This window comes from Rhinoderma darwinii, chromosome 6 (assembly GCF_050947455.1).
Source record: "Rhinoderma darwinii isolate aRhiDar2 chromosome 6, aRhiDar2.hap1, whole genome shotgun sequence".
Lineage (NCBI taxonomy): Eukaryota > Metazoa > Chordata > Amphibia > Anura > Rhinodermatidae > Rhinoderma > Rhinoderma darwinii.
The window spans coordinates 32,454,328-32,473,984 of record NC_134692.1 but is presented as its reverse complement, the minus strand read 5'-3'; the positions used below and the strand labels follow the sequence as shown (position 1 = coordinate 32,473,984).

General features: G+C 42.1%; 1 protein-coding gene across 2 annotated transcripts in view; it reads left to right on the top strand.

Moving 5' to 3' along the window:
• Nucleotides 1–19,657, top strand: part of SLC25A12 (solute carrier family 25 member 12) — a 132,853-nt gene that overhangs the window by 6,687 nt on the left and 106,509 nt on the right. The window contains exons 1-2 of one of the 2 annotated variants that reach the window (XM_075829452.1): nucleotides 2,412–2,586; nucleotides 4,214–4,261. In XM_075829452.1, the coding sequence (XP_075685567.1) occupies nucleotides 2,575–2,586; nucleotides 4,214–4,261 (60 nt within the window). In that variant the 5' untranslated portion in view covers nucleotides 2,412–2,574. Of the gene's footprint in view, nucleotides 1–2,411; nucleotides 2,587–4,213; nucleotides 4,262–19,657 lie in introns of those variants that run through there. The other variant, XM_075829454.1, reaches the window with a different exon arrangement.

Sequence of the window (19,657 nt, the reverse complement as noted above, 5' to 3'; positions counted from 1 at the left end):
GTGGGAGATGAGGTGACCAAAAAATAGCGATTCTGGCATTTACATTTTTTTTTTTTTTTACGGCGTTCACCGTGCGGCTTAAATAATGATATATTGCAATAGTTCAGACTTTTACAGACATGGCGATACCAATTATGTTTATTTATTTATTTAGAAAACCCCTAGGGGACTTCAACCAGTGATCGTTAGATCGCTTGCACGATATACTGTAATACTAATGAATTGCAGTATATCGTGATTTTGACAGGCTTGTATTAAGCCCTTAATAGGAGCACAAAGATAGCGGACCTGGGGGGGCCTTCATTAGGCCACCAGGCAGCTATAGCAACCATCGCCCCCCTGCCCCCCCCCCCCGCGATTGCATTGCGGAGGGTGCGACGAGCTGTTAGAGGGGGTCGCCCTCCTCTTTCTAACGATTTAAATGCCGAAGTCGCCATTGACCGCTCGATCCCGCTCATTACTCTGAAGTGTCGGCTGTAACCTACAGCCGACACCGGCATCGTATGGAGCGGGTTCACTCCGTGAGCCCGCTCCATACTTCCCCTACCGGACTTTGGCGTATGGTTACGTCAAATGTTGGGAAGGTGTTAATATATGCAAGCTGTAGGGTTGCTATGGGCAACAAAGGACATTCTTACTATAAGGGCTCGTCCATTTGTAGCCGAATTGCTGCATATTTTCCGCCTGAAATTGTGGACGGAAAATACGGAGAATACAGTAGCAGCAAAGTGGGTGAGATTTAACAAATCTCATCCAGACGCTGCGTAAAAACTTTGAGCAGAAATTGATCTGGTGTGCGTATTTTTCAGACTGCAGCATGTCAATTCCTGCTGCGGAAAGTGGACTGAATTGCTCCGTTTTTCTGAGGAGATGTCACCATCCCCCAACATTGAGAAAAACGCAGCAAAATACACACCATGTTCTGCAGTCAAAAACGCAGGAAATGGTGCGTTTTTGCCACAGTGGAAAGACCGCTACTTTTCTGCAGCAATTCCGTTATGTGTGGACAAGCCCTAAGGCAGCTTGATAAATCTTCCCCCAACGTCACTGAGGAAGCAGGGGGACATAATCTTCACTTGTTCAATCAGGGGGACATAAACTTCACTTGATCCTAAGGGTATGTTCACACGCAGTTGTCTCAGACGTAATTCGGGTGTTTTACGCCTCGAATTACGCCTAAAAAAACGCCCCTAATACGCCTACAAACATCTGCCCATTGCTTTCAATGGGAATTACAATGTTCTGTTCCCGCGAGCCTTTATTTTACGCATCGCTGTCAAAATATGGCGTGTAAAATGGCGGCTCGTCAAAAGAAGTGCAGGACACTTCTTGGGACGTTTTTGGAGGCGTTTTTCATTGACTCTATTGAAAACAGCTCCAAAAACGGCCGTAAAAAACGCTGCAAAAAACACAGCGAAAATCACAAGTGGTTTAAAAAACATCTGAAAATCAGGAGCTGTTTTCCCCTGAAAATAGCTCCGTATTTTCAGACGTTTTTGGTCACTGCGTGTGAACATTCCCTAACTATTTTATTAATTTTTAACAAAAAAAAGGTGGTTTATTTTCTCTGATTTGTGAATTTTGCACCGGAATCGCATAGTTTCCGCCGCAAAATGTGCTATTTTTTTGCGGGTTTTACCTCCCCATTGAATTCAACAACAGAGCAACGAAGCCGCAGCTTACATTGACATGCTGCGGATTTGAAATCGGCACCGCATGTCACTTTATGAACGTTTTCGCTGCTGATATTTTCTGCAGCACGTGTATGATTTGTACAACTCTTTTCCACTTTGCTGCTACTGTAAATGCTGCGGAATTTCTGCACAGAATTCCGTTATGGAAATTCCACAGCATTGCTGGGTTCACACTGAGTTTTTTACAGGGGGAAAATCTGCCTCAAAATTCTGTTTGGAAGTTTGAGCCAGATTTTCCTCTGCCTGAACGCCGATTTTCGCTGCGTTTTTCGCCCGTGGCCATAAAACGCGGGCATAAAACACGCAAAGTACGCCGCAAAATACGCTTTCTCTGCCTCCCATTGATGTCAATGGGAGGTCAGAGGCGTAATCGCGCAAAGATAGGGCATTGAAATCAAAGCGAGGCATTTTCGTCCGGCTTTTGGCGAGTTTTGCGGTGCGGTTTCCGCGTCAAAAACTCAGTGTGAACATAACGCTGTGTGGAAACCCGGCTTTATGGTTGTACCATCTTGGTCAAAGCTAAGACTGGTATAAAAACTTGCCTCCAGGATGACCGTGGCAGCATTACAGGGGAAGACTCCTGGACAAGCATCTCAGTCCATGCAGTGTGAGGCTGCAGCCTGGAGGAGATGAAACCCTAGACCGCATGTCTTACGTTTCTAAGTGACACAGTCAGTTGGCTCTCACCACCATAGGCACATATAAATAAACTGCTGAAGGAAGGGGGAGTTTATAGAGGAGCGACCTTCCAGAGCAGAGCTGTGCGACAAACAGTGACAGGAGCCGGCAGCAGAAGAGCGAGCCGCCGCAGTGAACAACGCGCGTCCCCGACCTCCCGGGAGCGCGCCTTCACCCAGCTCTGACATCACACAGCCTCAGCATGGCGCTCAAGGTGACTCGAACTAGCTGTTCTTATAGCGTAATCTCCATGCTTTGTCGCTTCCCCTAACCCAGCTGGCTACAATGCCAGAGACCTCCTCAACTTGGAGGCGCTATGCATGCAATTATGTCTTGTGTTGGCATAAGCTGGGGGTGGGGTTCTGCCCGGGCCCTGCTACATTGCTGCTTAGTGCTGTCATGATCTAGTGCTTGTTTTCTATGTGTCATACATGCCCATTTCATAGTGGCAGAGGCTTCTGTCTGATCAGCGGCGTGCTCGGCTGCAATGCTGCTGATCTTCTCTATGTGAAGGGTTAATGATTGACAGCTTTGTGTAAAATGAATGCGGAGCATGTTATCTACTGTGTGCAGTCCAGTGATGTGATTTGTGAAGCTGCCCATAGATCTGATGATATTTTACATTATGCCACCTGGAGAAAAAAAAAACCACGTAATTGTTACGTATATGGCATCAAAACAATCCATTTACATGGAAAATGTGTTAGATGTGATAATATTATTGCGTAATTGTGACGGTTATGGATGGGGAAAAAAGGCTTGAGAGGAGGACACAATTATTTATGCAGATGTCACACAAGGACGACATGTCTTAAAGGGAAACTCTGATAGGCCATGATCACACACACGCAGTTTTTGGCTCAGTTTTTTTAAGCCAAAGCCAGAAGAAAGGAAAGGTATAAAGAAAAGACTGATTCATCTTCTTTCTGTGTCCATTCATATGTTTTGGCTAAAAAGAACTGGACCAGAAACGGCATTAAAGCTGTGTGTGATTCTAGACAAAGGCCCCATTTACACGATCGTAATGGTGTGCATGGCCCGTGATTTGCGTCTCGGACGTCCGCGGAATGTCACCCGCGGCCGCCCGCAAATCACGGGCCATGCACATTGCCGTGTGCATTCATTTCAACGAGCCCGGACTGCAATATGCAGCCGTAATAAGACATGTCCTATCTTTTTGCGGTCCAAGCTGCCGGCCAATCCACAGTCGTGTCCATGGGCCCATTGAAATGAGCTGTGGCTCTCCAGCTTTTTGGAGACCTGCGGCTGTCAGGGCATGCTGGGAGTTGTAGTTTTGCAACATCTGGAGAGCCCTAGGTTGGAGGCCCTTCTGTAGACCAGCTGGTTGGAGGCCACTTCTCTACAGACTGATTTTCTACCCCAGTCAGATTAAAATAATAGCCTCAAATATTCATTCAGCCAGTCAGAGCAATAATCTGGGTGTTTATTATAACAAATCAGCAATGATTTTTTTTTCGTCATTTGGAAATTGTATCGGTTAAGATTTTACGTTTTTCTTGCTTGCATTTAACATACCATATAAAACCAGTTATCAGATTTCCATTACCAGTCCTGTTACATACATGTGATTAGAGGAATCTTCATGTCTATGGCTTATACTAGAGTGATGGTCATGTGTATCTCCTGATCTGAACCCAACTATATTAACCAGAGCCAGGAACCTGCACCTCCAGGCCTATTGCAATGTGTGATTTTCTCTTCAGTATTGATTAATACTCCATTGATTAATTTGAGTCTGGGGGACCTTCAAACTCTAATGGGGTTGTCATTTAAGTCGTACCCCAAATACCCGACTAATTATTTATTAATGTTAATTACAGTTCACCAAAAGAGCGGACCCCACTGAGTTGCGGGCTATCTTTCTAAAGGTAAGAAAAAGAATGTTTAAACAATATTATTTCATTATTTTCATGATCCTTGTGTTATTGTGGGTAAATATTTGGATGATGTCCTCTAGAAGTGTATAGTGTATTGGATTTATTCAAATATAGGGACGAAGATAAAGACTAGAAAAGAGCGCTGTGTTACAAAGTAATCATGTGTTTTCTGTGTAACGTTATGAATTTTTAGTCTTAGGCTGGGTTCACACAAGCATGTTACGTCCGTAATGGACTGAACGTATTTCTGCCGCAAGTCCCGGACCGAACACACTGCAGGGAGCCGGGCTCCTAGCATCATAGTTATGTACGATGCTCGGAGTCCCTGCCTCGCTGCGGGACAACTGTCCCGTACTGTAATCATGTTTTCAGTACGGGACAGTAGTTCCACAGAGAGGCAGGGACTGCTAGCATCGTACATAACTATGATGCTAGGAGCCCGGCTCCCTGCAATGTGTTCGGTCCGGGACTTGCACCCGAAATACGTTCCGTCCATTACGGACGTAACATGCTCGTGTGAACCCAGCCTTCCGATAACAGACATCATTAGAGTATTCAGTCACAATAGGAACAGTGGCCTGTGCTGGAACAATTTTGGACCGTCAAGGAAAAGAAGCACTTTATAAGACCATGTTCACAACATATTTTCACTGCACTTTTTGGTTATGTTTTTTTCCTAAAAGGTAGGTTTCTATGGGAATAACATAGGTCAATATCTGTATAAATGCCACTGTGTCCTTGTATTACATATTTTGGCAGTGTACAGTAAAAACAATATTGGTAATTAGTAGGGTAATAAATAGGGATGACTGTGTCAATTAGACATGTCGTTATTTATATTAGGGGAGGTCTGGCAACTGGGAACTCCACCCAGCTGAAAAACAACTTGGTCTCCATCTCTTTTTTCTCTTCTTTTTTTTTTTTTTAGTAGTAGTTTTTTATTTTTTGCATTTTCCAGTTAATAAAATTTGCAAGACAAAAAATTCCTATATGCCATCACCAAGTAAATGTCAAATCTCGGGAAAAAATAAAAGAGCAATGTATCAAATAAAATGTCAAAATATTGACATTGAATTGTTTTTCTGGAATTATTTTACCGGTGCGCATTCACACAAAGTTATAGCAAACATTAGATACCTAGTGCTGCCATAGACGTTTGAGCATTAATGAGGGCCTGTCATGTCCCCAGAAATATGAATCTGCTGCCATACCTTCATAGCTGGCTTCCCCCTGATTCCAGCACCGTTTATGCTTTCTTCGTAGGTGCCTCTGTGGCCTTCAATCCTCCTACAAAGATGCAATAAACTGCTAGAATCGGGGAGTAGCCAGCTATAAGTTTGGAGGCAGATGATCTTTTCTGGGGACATGACAGGTACTTTTTAAGCAAGGGTTCCTATATTTTAAAGAAGTGGTCTGGTCTCCATCTTCAATGGGGAGCTGCCTGCAAATTCAAGGTACCTCTCCTTTCCATTGCAATTTATGTGGGTTACGAACCTCTTTTTGCGAATTAATTTTTTTATTTTTTTTAAGGTGTCCTGGATGTCTGATCCTATCAATTTGACATTTATAACATTTTTGATTGTGTCAGTTTTGGGAAGAATCCTTTACGCTCACATTCCTATAGAGGACAAAGGGTCTCATGTATGAAAAGTGCCTTGCAGAAAAAGTGCCCTTGTTGCCCCTAGCAAGCAACCATAGATCAACTTTTATTTTCTAAAGTAATCTGGAAAAATGTAACACAAACTCTGATTGATTGCTATGGGCAACAAGGACACTTTTCCTCTGTGACAATTTTAATAGATATGGTCCATAGAATAGTGGAAAAATAAACATAATCTACAACTTTGTTAGATTGCAACAAATGGGTGATGTTTTGGAGGGTTTATTTAAAGAGGCTCTGTCACCAGATTTTCAAACCCCTATCTCGTATTGCAGCAGATCGGCGCTGCAATGTAGATAACAGTAACGTTTGTTTTTTTTCAAAAACGAGCATTTTTGGCCAAGTTATGACCATTTTTATATTTATGCAAATGAGCCTTTCTTAAGTACAACTGGGCGTGTTTAACCCCTTAACGCTCCATGACCTACTATTAGGTCATGCTAACTGTAGCGTTCGCGCTCAGTGACCTAATAGTAGGTCATGGAGTAAACACGGCGCCGTTCGCGCGGGGCGCGTTCATGAGCTGTGATAGCTGCTGTTTCCGACAGCAGACTATCACTGCTCGATGTGCCGGGACCGATCGCGGAGCTCCCCCGCCGATTAACCCCTCAGAAGCCGCGTTCAATAGCGATCGCGGCTTCTTAGGGGTTAATCCGCCATCGCCGGCCTGCTACACGATAGCGGCCGGCGATGGTGACTATGGCAACCGGACACCAAACAATGGCGTCCGGCTATGCCATAGACGGAAGCCTAGTGGGTCCTGACAACGTCAGGACCCACTATGCTTGCTGTCAGTGAGTAGCTGACAGCTCTAATACACTGCACTACGCATGTAGTGCAGTGTATTAGAATAGCGATCAGAGCCTCCTGCCCTCAAGTCCCCTAGTGGGACAAAGTAATAAAGTTAAAAAAAAGTTAAAAAAAGATGTGTAAAAATAAGAAAATAAAAGTTTTAAAAGTTATAAAAGTAAAAGTCCCACTTTTTCCCTTATCAGTCATTTATTATTAATAAAAATATATAAACAAACAAATAAACTATACATAATTGGTATCGCCGCGTCCGTAACGGGCTGAACTACAAAATTATTTTGTTATTTATCCCGCACGGTGAACGCCGTAAAAAAAAATATTAATAAACCGTACCACAATCACAATTGTTTGGTCACTTCACCTCCCAAAAAATGGAATAAAAAGAGATCAAAAAGTCGCATGCACCGAAAAATGGTACTGATGGAAACTACAGTTCGTTACGCAAAAAATAAGTCCTCGCACGGCTTTATTGATTGAAAAATAAAAACGTTATGGCTCTTAGAATAAGGTAACACAAAAAGTGAATTATTGTTTACAAAACGTATTTTATTGTGCAAACGCCATAAGACATAAAAAAAAACTATAAACATCTGGTATCGCCGTAATCGTATCGCCCCGCAGAATAAAGTTAATATATCATTTATAGCGCACGGTGAACGCTGTAAAAAAAAAAGTATACAAAAACAATAGTAGAATTTCTGTTTATTAGTCACCACGCCACCTAAAAATGGAATAAAAACTGATCAAAAAGCCGCATGCACCCCAAGAAAACTACAATGGATTCCTCAAGGGGTCTAGTTTCCAAATTGGGGTCACTTTTGGGGGGTTTCCAATGTTTTGGCACCACAAGACCTCTTCAAACCGGACATGGTGCCTAATAAAAAAGAGGGCTCAAAATCCGCTAGGTGCTCCTTTGCTTCGGAGGCCGGTGCTTCAGTCAATTACCGCACTAGGGCCACATGTGGGATATTTCTCTAAACTGCAGAATCTGGGCAATAAGTATTGAGTTGCGTTTCTCAGATAAATCCTTTTGTGTTATAAAAAAAATGGTATAAAAAGAGTAAATTTCACCTCTACTTTGCTCTAAATTTCTGTGAAACACCTAAAGGGTTCATAAACTTTCTATATGCTGTTGTGAATACTTTGAGGGGTCTAGTTTCTAAAATGGGGTGTTTGATAGGGGTTTCTAATATATGGGCCCCTCACAGCAACTTCAGAAATGAACTGGAAACTAAAAAAATAAATAAATGAGGCAATACTTCGCTTCTTACATTATACTGATAATGAGCCGTGCCCACCCCGAGATTACCCCAGTTTTGACCGTTTGTATAAACGGAGACCCCTATTAGACCGTTTCAGTGCCCGGTTTTCCCAAGCATACACCCCCGAGAAGTGTTTTTCTATTGATGAGTCCCTGGTACATTTTAAAGGGAGGGTTCAATTCCGCCAGTACCTGCCGGATAAGAGGGCAAGGTATGGCGTGAAGATGTATAAGCTGTGCGAGAGTGCATGAGGTATACCTACAGATTTAGGATATATGAAGGAAAGGCCACCCCCAAACCAGACTGCATCCTGGACTACAATAGGTACATGGGAGGGATGGACTTGTCAAATCAAGTCCTGAAGCCCTACAGCGCCATGCGGTGTGGTATAAGAAGCTGGCCGGGCACATCATACAGATGGCATTGTACAATGCGTACGTGCTACGTCGATGTGCAGGCCAGAGGGGAACTTTCCTGGAATTTGAAGATCTAATCTTTAGGGACCAGGAAGGGGGGGCACCCAGTACTTCTGGAAGCGAGGCCACACGCATCGTACCAGGGCAACACTTTCCAGGAGAAGTTCCCCAAACCGGTGGAAAGGGAAAGAGTCAAAAGAGGTGCAGAGTCTGCTATAAGAGGGGGATAAGGAAGAACACAATATATCAATGTGACACGTGTCCCGAAAAACTAGGGCTCTGTATAAAAGATTGTTTTAAAATGTATCATACATCCCTTGATTTTTAATTTACCCTGATGCACTCCGCACAGCTTACCCCCCTCATCTTTCCCTTCTGAGCCCTGCCGTATGCCCAGGCAGCTGATAACAGCCACATGTAGGGTATTGCCGTACCCAGGAGAACCCACATTACAATTTAAGGGGTGTATATCTCCGGTGGCGCATGTTGGGCACACTATATTGGACACTGAAATGGCATATATATATATTAAATTGCAAATCTCACACTGCACCATCTGCTGCGCATTATCTTTTACACATTACCTGTGGGGTCAAAATGCTCACTACACCTCTAGATGAATGTCTTAAGGGGTGTAGTTTTTAAAATGGGGTCACTTCTCGGGGGTTTCAACTGTACTGGTACCTCAGGGGCTTCTGCATACATGACTTAGCACCAGAAAAGCTCCAGTAGGCCAAATGGTGGTCCTTTTCTTCTGAGCCCTCCCATGGGCCCAAACGGCAGTTTATCACCACAAATGGGGTATTGCCGCACTAAGGACAAATTGGGCAACAAAATGGGGTATGTTGTTCCTTGTGAAAATAAGAAATTTTGATCAAAAATGACATCTTATTGGAAAAATTATCATTTTTTTCATTTCACAGCCCAATTCAAATAGGTGCTGTGAAAAAACTGTGCGGTCAAAATGATAACAAAAACCATAAATGAATTCCTTGAGGGGTGTAGTTTCCAAAATGGGGTCACTTCTGGTGGGTTTCCATTGCTTTGATACCTCTGGGGCTCTGCAAATGCGACATGGCACCCGAAAACCAATCCAGCAAAATCTGGACTCCAACAAACACATAGCGCTCCTTTCCGTCTGAGCCCTCCCATGGGCCCAAACGGCAGTTTATCACCACAAATGGGGTATTGCCGCACTAAGGACAAATTGGGCAACAAAATGGGGTATGTTGTTCCCTGTGAAAATAAGAAATTTTGATCAAAAATGACATCTTATTGGAAAAAATATAATTTTTTTCATTTCACAGCCCAATTCAAATAGGTGCTGTGAAAAAACTGTGCGGTCAAAATGATAACAAAAACCATAAATGAATTCCTTGAGGGGTGTAGTTTCCAAAATGGGGTCACTTCTGGTGGGTTTCCATTGCTTTGATACCTCTGGGGCTCTGCAAATGCGACATGGCACCCAAAAACCAATCCAGCAAAATCTGGACTCCAACAAACACATAGCGCTCCTTTCCTTCTGAGCCCTCCCATGGGCCCAAACGGCAGTTTATCACCACAAATGGGGTATTGCCGCACTAAGGACAAATTGGGCAACAAAATGGGGTATGTTGTTCCCTGTGAAAATAAGAAAATTTGATCAAAAATGACATCTTATTGGAAAAAATATAATTTTTTTCATTTCACAGCCCAATTCAAATAGGTGCTGTGAAAAAACGGTGCGGTCAAAATGATAACAAAAACCATAAATGAATTCCTTGAGGGGTGTAATTTCCAAAATGGGGCCACTTCTGGTGGGTTTCCATTGTTTTGATACCTCAACACCTCTTCAAACCTGGCATGCTGCCTAAAATATATTCTAATAAAAAAGAGGCCTCAAAATGCACTAGGTGCTTCTTTGCTTCTAGGGCTTGTGTTTTAGTCCACGAGCGCACTAGAGGCACATGTGGGACATTTCTAAAAACTGCAGAATCTGGACAATACATATTTAGTAGTATTTCTCTGGTAAAACCTTCTATGTTACTAAAAAAAAATTGAATAAAATTGAAATTCAGCAGAAAAAATGAAATTTGCAAATTTCATTTCCACTTTGCTTTAATTCCTGTGAAATGCCTGAAGGGTTAAAAAACTTTCTATATGCTGTTTTGAATACTTTGAGGGGTCTAGTTTTTAAAATGGGGTGTTTTATGGGGGTTTCTAATTAATAGGCCCCTCAAATCCACTTCAGAACTGTACTGGCACCTTCAAAAAAAGGCTTTTGAAATTTTCTTAAGAATATGAGAAATTGCTGTTTATGTTCTAAACCTTGTAACGTCCAAGAAAAATAAAATAATGTTCAAAAAACGATGCCAATCTAAAGTAGACATATGGGAAATGTGAACTAGTAACTATTTTGGGTGGTATAACCGTCTGTTTTTCAAGCAGATGCATTTAAATTCTGAAAAATGCAATTTTTTGTAAATGTTCTCTAAATTTTGCAATTTTTCACAAATAAAGACTGAATATATCGACCAAATTTTACCACGAACATGAAGCCCAAAGTGTCACGAGAAAACAATCTCAGAATCGCTTGGATAGGTTTAAGCATTCCGACGTTATTACCACATAAAGTGAAATATGTCAGATTTGAAAAATGGGCTCTGAGCCTTAAGGCCCAAACTAGGCTGCGTCCTTAAGGGGTTAAAGTTATGTCCAACTGGGCGTGTATTGTGTGTGTACATCTGGGCGTTTTTACTTGTTTTACTAGCTGGGCGTTGTGAATAGAAGTGTATGATGCTGACGAATCAGCATCATCCACTTCTCTTCGTTACCACCCAGCTTCTGGCAGTTCAGACACACAGCGTGTCCTCGCTCATCCGACGCGATGAAGTTCCTGTGGGAGGAAGTGAGTGACGTCACAGCGTGATCTCGCGAGGACACGCTGTGTGTCTGTGCACTGCCAGAAGCTGGGTGGTAATGAAGAGAAGTGGATGATGCTGATTCGTCAGCATCATACACTTTTATTCACAACGCCCAGCTAGTAAAACAAGTAAAAACGCCCAGATGTAACACACACAATACACGCCCAGTTGGACATAAGAGAGGCTCATTTGCATAAATATAAAAATGGTCATAACTTGGCCAAAAATGCTCGTTTTTAAAAAAACAAAACGTTCCTGTAATCTACATTGCAGCGCCGATCTGGTGACAGAGCCTCTTTAAATGTATTATTCCTAAAACGTGGTATATACTAATAAATATTAGTATGATTAGGCCAACAGAAACCGTTTGGTTATTTGTATTAGCCATATAATTCACATTAGGTAGTTCAATATACTATATAACTAAGACGAGGTTTATGGATGAGGAGTATAGCATGATTTTTATGATAAAATGGACATGGAGATGCACATTATGTTCTATCTGTATACCTGAAAGATCATGGCCACATTTATAGAATTAGACACAATCACATCATGTTTTTTCCCTATGTATAGCGTATGTGCTGGGAACGCATGCCATACAGCCATAAGCTAACATGCTATCTAAAAAAAGTTCTATTGACGTATATAGCCTGACAGAGCCTGAAAGGACTCTCTTTTGCCTCTGTCAGGCTAAGGCCTAGTTCACACAGAGTTTTTGACACGGAAACTGCATGAGAAACCACGCCAAGAAACGCACAACATTGTCTTCCATTGATTTCAATGGGAGGCGGAGACGTTTTTCTCCCACGAGCAGATAAAAACGCTCGTAGGAAAAAAAAGCGACATGCTCTTTCTTCAGGCGTTTCAGTCTCTGACCTCCCATTGACATCAGTGGGAGGCAGAGGAATGGGTTTTTCTGCATTTTTTTGCCTGCGGCGCTCAATGGCCGTGGCCGAGAAAAGCGGCAAAAACCGCGGCAAAGAGAGTGCAGGCAGGTCAAAATCTTCCTCAAAATTCCTGCAGGAATTTTGAGGCAGATTTTTCTGCCTGCAAAAAACTCTGTGTGAACATACCCCATCGGGAGCTTTCTTGGTGTATACGCTGAACATAGGGAAAATTGTGATGTTCATGGGGCCCTATATATGTAAGCAGTGAGCAGTGCACTTTGCTAAATAAGAATTTTTAACAATGGGAAAGTATTCCCTATTTATTAAATTTAGTGCAGGCAAAAAGAGGTGTTGCCCGTAGCAACCAATCATTTCAAAGATTTTATTATCTTACCCAATATCCATTAATAAAACAAACAGCAACAAAAAAAACAATGAGATTTAGATACTGGTTGCTATGGCAACAGCTCCACTTTTTGCCTGTACTGGTTACCATAAATGATTCCCTGTGGCATTTTAGGCAGATGAAAATTCTAGGATTGGTTGCTATGGTAACAAGACATTTTTACCTTTTCTGACATTTGGGCTGTCCATTAAAACTTGATGGCGCTCATTTAATGTCTGTATATGACATGAAAGTGCAATAAAGGAGGAGCTGTCATGTAAACAGGCTGGAGGTAGAAGGCATTGTGTAGGTTGAATCCATAACAATTGTTTATCAAAGGTAGAATAAAGAAATGAACAGGTAATTCACAATTAATCCCTTAATTTAATGTTTTTCAGTCGCAGACTGATCGTTTTCATTAAGGCATCGTTCACACTACCGTTAGCAGTGGCGGATTAAGTAGACCATGGGCCCTGGGCTGTTACCCAAACTTGGGCCCCCCTTCCTCACCGTAACTATTTTTAACACTACCTTTTTGGGCAAGCATTAACAGTGTTACGATTCCCCTTGTCACAGCGCGGTGTCCCTACATACTGACAGGATCACACTGTGCAGGGACACAACCTTCTGACAAGGGGAATTGTCTATCAGTCCTGGACCGCAGAAAGACTTTTTGTGAAATACAAGGATTTCCTATAATAAACATGTCAGGAGAGGTGACAGATTCTCTATAAATCTAGTGACTCACAGGTGACGACGTCTCAGATTCTAGTAGTTTTTTTCCTCTTTTCTTCTCCATCCGGTCCAGCGCTCATGACGACTTCTCCCGGCCATGACTCATTTCTGCAGAATTTGCCACTTAGACGTCTCCTCACTTTTCCAACATTTCCACACCTATAAACGAAAATAAAGTTATCATGGTGCCACATAGTGTACCCCTAAATATAATAGCACCAAACACTGCGCGCCTGAATATAATACCACACACTGTAAAACACCATACACACAGCCCCCTGTACATAGTGCCACACACAGCCCCTGTAGATATTACACACCCCCATAGATATCGCCATACACAGCCCCCTCTATATATCACACATCCCCCTCGTAGAGAGCGTTACACACAGCCCCCTATAGATAGTGCCATACAGCCCCCCTGTAGAGAGCGCCACACAGCCCTCCCCCTCTTGTAAATAGCACCAAAAAGCCCCCCTATAAAGAGCGCCACACACATACCACGGTGGATAGCACTACACAGCCCCCCCTTGCCTCACAGCGCTCCCCCTTGTATATAGTGCCTCACAGCGCTCCCCCTTGTATATAGTGCCTCACAGCGCTCCCCCTTGTATATAGTGCCTCACAGCGCTCCCCCTTGTATATAGTGCCTCACAGCGCTCCCCCTTGTATATAGTGCCTCACAGCGCTCCCCCTTGTATATAGTGTCACACAGCGCTCCCCCTTGTATATAGTGCCACACAGAGCTCCCCCTTGTATATAGTGCCACACAGCGCTCCCCCTTGTATATAGTGCCACAAGGTTATGTACACATTTAAAAACTTTATATTATAATTATATATATATATATATATATATATATATATATATAGTATGTCTGTGTATCAGTGTGATTGATTGATTTTATTAAAAAATATTTTTACTTTTTGAGATACGGCTGCTTTGTATCCTGTATCCGTCAGGTCAGCAGGACTGACGGGATCAGTGACACGCAGGATCCACCTCAAATCTATCACATCTAAGATTATAATTTAGCGCAGGGCCCGTTTCACTGATCCCGTCAGTCCTGCTGACCTGACGGATACAGGATACAAAGCAGCTGTATCTCAAAAAGTGAAAATATTTTTTAATAAAACGTAATTACAAAGTTGCACCAAACACACATTTTTATTAAAAAAAAATAAAACCGACGTTATTTTTGCGACGTTTTTTCCGTAGACAATGCAGGTTTCGTTTTTTATCGTTTTTATGCACACATTTTTTGCCATTTTAGAATTTTTATTCATAAAGTTTGAAAATAATAGTAAAAAAAGAAGCTTTTTTACGTTTCAGCTATTTTTTTTTGGTAATAACATTGTTTTACCCTAAAATAGACCTTTTATCTGTGATCGTCATTGTCTACCGTAAATTTTAATATATTACATGTCTATATTAGGGTAATTGGGTCAGCGCTAGCGTTACAACAATGATTGGTGGGGGGGGAAACGTTTTTTTTGGGGTGGGTATTTTATGTGTATTTATTATTATTATTTTTTTTTGCACTTTACTATTTTTTATTACTATGTTCTGATCCTCAAAGGTCAAAAAAGACCTTTGGGGAACTTTATATCTACTTTCTCTTTGTTTTACACCATGTTTTTCCACTGTAACTGGAGCTGCACAGCAGCCCCAGTTACAGGGGAAATCAGCCCTCTCACAGTGACGATTGTCACTAATAGGGCTGTGCTGGGTCTAGTAAGACCCAGCAACAGTCTGCCACTAACGGCACCCGGCGATCATGTGACCTGTCACATGATCACCGGGAGGAATAGAGACAGCGCCGCTGCTGCTGTCTCTATTCCTGTACACAGCGTTCATTGAACGCTGTGTAAGAAGACATCGGAGAAGACAGAAGCAGCGAAAGCTGCTTCTGTCTTCTCCTCAGGGTCCCCGGCAGTCACTGACAGCCGGAGACCCGACATTCAGCTGCCCGATCGCGCGGGCAGCAAGTTAAAACCCGAGCCGTAGAAAGTCTATGGCTCGGGTTTTAAGCACCCGTCCCTGACCGCTGGCCGTAAAAATACAGCCAGCGGTCGGGAACCAGTTGGGCAGGAGGATAATCCTGTACTGACCTCAGCGCCGGTGACCGCCCGCCGGCTCTTCTCTTGCTGCTTTGGAGTAACAGAACAGCCGTCCGTCGCTGTTCTGTTACTCAATGGCGGCGGCCCGCACTGTCAGGGAGGCGTGTCCTACCCCTGGATCCCGGCAAATTCCCTGCTCCTCCCCATCTTCGGCCGTTAGCAGCGCTAGCGCGCTGAATAGATTTACGAGATAATGTGCGTTTCGGGCTGCCATGGGCCCCCTGGAAGCCTCGGGCCCCGGGCGGCCGCCCGAAACGCCCATATGATAATCCGCCACTGACCGTTAGTATACGTTTACCACTCTTCTGTTAGAGGAAGAGAGGATCGAAAGATTAAACGGAAAGTAACGGTTCCGTTAGAATTACCATTGATTTCAATGGTAATTCTTTTGTTTCAGTTGCTTTCCATTTGTCTCCGTTCGCTAGGTTTTCGTTTATTTTCATGAAAACAAAAGTTCTGCAGACTGCACTTTTGCTATCGTTAAAAAAAAAGGAAACTTAGCGAATGGAGACAAACGGAAAGCAACCAAAACAAAAGAATTACCGTTGAAATCAATGGTAATTCTAACGGAACCGTTGCTTTGCATTTAATTTTTCAATCCTCTTTTCCTCTGAAGGAAGAGAGTTAAACGTATACTAACGGTAGTCTGAACGATGCCTGAGAGTTGTGGGAATGAATAGTGTTTTCTGATGCACTGTGCCTTATACATGATCCCTTTGGCCTATATTAATTAACTAATGACAAAATTGGGTCTCAATGTGTGACGAATACAGGATTTGACCTGTATTTTAGTAATTGAATCTTCACAGTAATTTAAGGAAAAGTAATTCTAAAATCATCTGACATGACATATTAACTAATCAATAGATTGGTGGGTCTGTGAGTTAGGACACATGCACACAGCCGTATTATGGGGTCATGTTATACGGATCCATTATGCGGCGCCCATAGACCGCTACAGTTCAATACTGTACCACCGTGAGGCACACAGGTCCTCTTTCACAGACTGTTAGAAGAAAAATGGTGACATGTTCCATTTTATGGCGTATTACGTGGACTCAAAGAGAATACGATGCCTAACAGAGGCACCATACAGCGACAAGCGGCGTGCCCGCGACTCTGCAATAGGAAACTATAGGGTTGGTGCAGGTACCCTTGCTGCGTGCATGGACCTTTATGGCTTTTACACAGACCCGTTTTTCATTGTTTTGAGATCTTTACGTTTCTGAAAATCTCCAATGTAACATTTTAGACAAAGGTTTAATGACCCCATCGATATTGTCTTTTTATGTGTCTTTCTTATATGCTTGAAGATGATTTGAGCTTATTAAGTAATAATTAATAAAACTATTTTTGTACTTTTTTTTTGTATATGCAGCTTATATTTTTACTTGTATCTATTGACTGAATCCTAATGGTGTCTATTTCGATAAATTTTTTATTTTCAGTAGTTTTCGTCAACCACGCAGGTTTATTAACACACATCTCATGCAGTAACATGTTATTAACCGGTTTCACCACTTTGATAGTACAGTGTGGTGCTATCCCGCATACCTAAGAGGTTTAATGCAACTTGACTCCCTCCCCATGGCCTATCCTGCTCTGAATCAAGGACAACTGAATGTTGTATCATTACAAATGCTTTAATAGAAATCAGCCAGCAGCGACCCCTTTATGAATGGCAGATGGACAGATCAATGACCGAAACAACCGGAAATAAGTGATTTATATACTGTACAACGTCTTAAGTTATAGACTAATTGCAATGCAAATGTGTGTTAGAGCAGCTCATTATTATATAACCCATGGGTCTATTTTGTTTGTTCTTGGCAGGGGACTTCCTCTTTCACTAGATAGATGGATAGATAGATAGATAGATATAAAAAATAGAGAAATGTTTTTCTACACACAGATTCACCTGACCTCTATTAAAGGCTATGTACACCTTTTGAAATGTTTTTTTTTTTTTTAAAAAAGAAATATGAGTATCAGTGTGTTTTGTGCAGCTTTCTTAATACTACTTATTAAGAGTTATTTTTACTTTTTGAGATACAGTGGCTTTGCATCCTGTATACAGAGTAGCTGTATCTAGTGCCGAAACCTGTATCTGTCAGGTCAGCGGCACTGACGGGTTCAGTGACAGCGGGTCCTGCGTGTCTCTGACATGTAGGATCCACCTGTTATCGATCACATCTAAGTTAAGAACTCAGATGTGATCAGTAACAACTCGATCTTGGGTGCCATAGACAGATATAATGCTAACTCACCAGTACTATTCTAGCAGTGCCATTTGTTTCTTCATAGCTCAATTACATCTATACATTTTGAACCCTTTCATAATGGGCAGCTGTGTCATGTGATCTCTGACCACCATAAGGGTATGTTCACACGCACTGTTTTCAGACGTAATTCGGGCGTTTTACGCCTCGAATTACGCCTGAAAAAACGGCTCCATTACGCCTACAAACATCTGCCCATTGCTTTCAATGGGTTTTACGGTGTTTTGTTCCCACGAGGTGTTATTTTACACGTCCCTGTCAAAATACGGCGCGTAAAAAGACGCCCATGAAAAAGAACTGCATGTCACTTAATTGACTCAAAACAGTTCCAATAACGTCCGTAAAATACGCCGCGAAAAACGCGAGTTGCTACAAAAACGTCTGAAAATCAGGAGCTGTTTTCGCCTGAAAACAGCTCCGTATTTTCAGACGTATTTTGCTAAGCCGTGTGAACATACCCTAATAGATCATGGCTCATGTGTGGACAGGAAGTTATTTCTCCTGTGTGGCTTCCTGTTAACTTCAGGATTACATAATAACTTATCAAATCCCTCCTGGCAACTCTGAGACATCTCCCATCCCCCACCCAGCTCCACCCTCCTTGTTCCTTTGTATGTCCCTCCATGCACATAGGGCTGTTGAAGAGATCATTTCTGCCCTATCTTAGAGAGCAGGAGTGCAGTGATCTAATAGGTGAGTCCACACAATTATTAGCTGCAGAGTTATAAACCCCCACTAAATATCACTGCCTGTCTATACTATGTAGTATATTTCTATGAGATGCTGCTCTTCACTGCCGCCTGTGTAAAAACAACAGAGAGAAATCTATCACTAGCTGAAGGCAGAGGAGACAGGCTGAAGCTGCATCACATAGGAATACACTGAGACTGCAGTGTTGGGGTACAGTAGTTAGTGCACTTAGTTTTGACTCCGAGCAGAGCAAGTGCAGTGTGATGAAACTCCACGCCTCTGTCTCTGCAAAGCCAGAAGCATGACGGGAAATTTAGACTGCATTAAGGGAACCATATCAGAGGGGAAGAAGGAACCATGATGGCTGACAACCCATAAATGGCATGTGAACCGAACCGGTATACACAAGGCATACACAGGAGCTTCTACATTATTCTTTAATCATAGCCTATGATGCATTATATTATAGACAAACGTATTCTCCCTTTATAGGCCACTGCTCAATGTGAAGCATAATTTGTGTGATATTGTATTCTGAAGATTGTAACTGTCTAAATGTACATACATATGTTAAGGATCATATAGAAAAACTCCACTTCTGGACAAACTTTTATTTTCGGAGAAATGGAGAAAGTTTAGGGGTTGTTAACATGGATCTCATAATGATTTTAGAGAAAAACTGCTATATTAAAAATATCGAAAATGATTCATGTTTTCGATGTGGTTTAGCACATACGTCTTCACTAATAGCAATTATAGGAACATAACAGTAGAATTTGTGCAGAATTGACTTATGATATATTGAGATGTTATCTTGTGTGACCTGTGGGTTTTGGATTCAGGGTGAGAATGTCTTTGATATTTGAGTGAATGGTCTTTGAATGACAGAATCTTTATATTGCCGCATTTAAATGTCTCAATATCTGCTGCAGCTCAAAATCTTACATTAGTGGCCTCATTATCAGACAAAATAACTCTTAACTACAGCATGGCATCTGGTGGCTTAAAGTTGATAAGTGACACTTTGGGCATCTTTTGGGTGGTCACTATGCTTTACCCCGATTGGATGAGAGAGTAGGAGCATCAATGAAGTAGAAGTCCCGGCTCAATCAGGAGAAATTTTGGGGCATTTAGAGGTTTTTTTTTAGTTCCGCTAACAATATAATCTTTTATAAATGCTTGCTAATTATACCCATTTATGTTGTTTTTTTTATGGCACCTTGTCCATTTTTGTCAT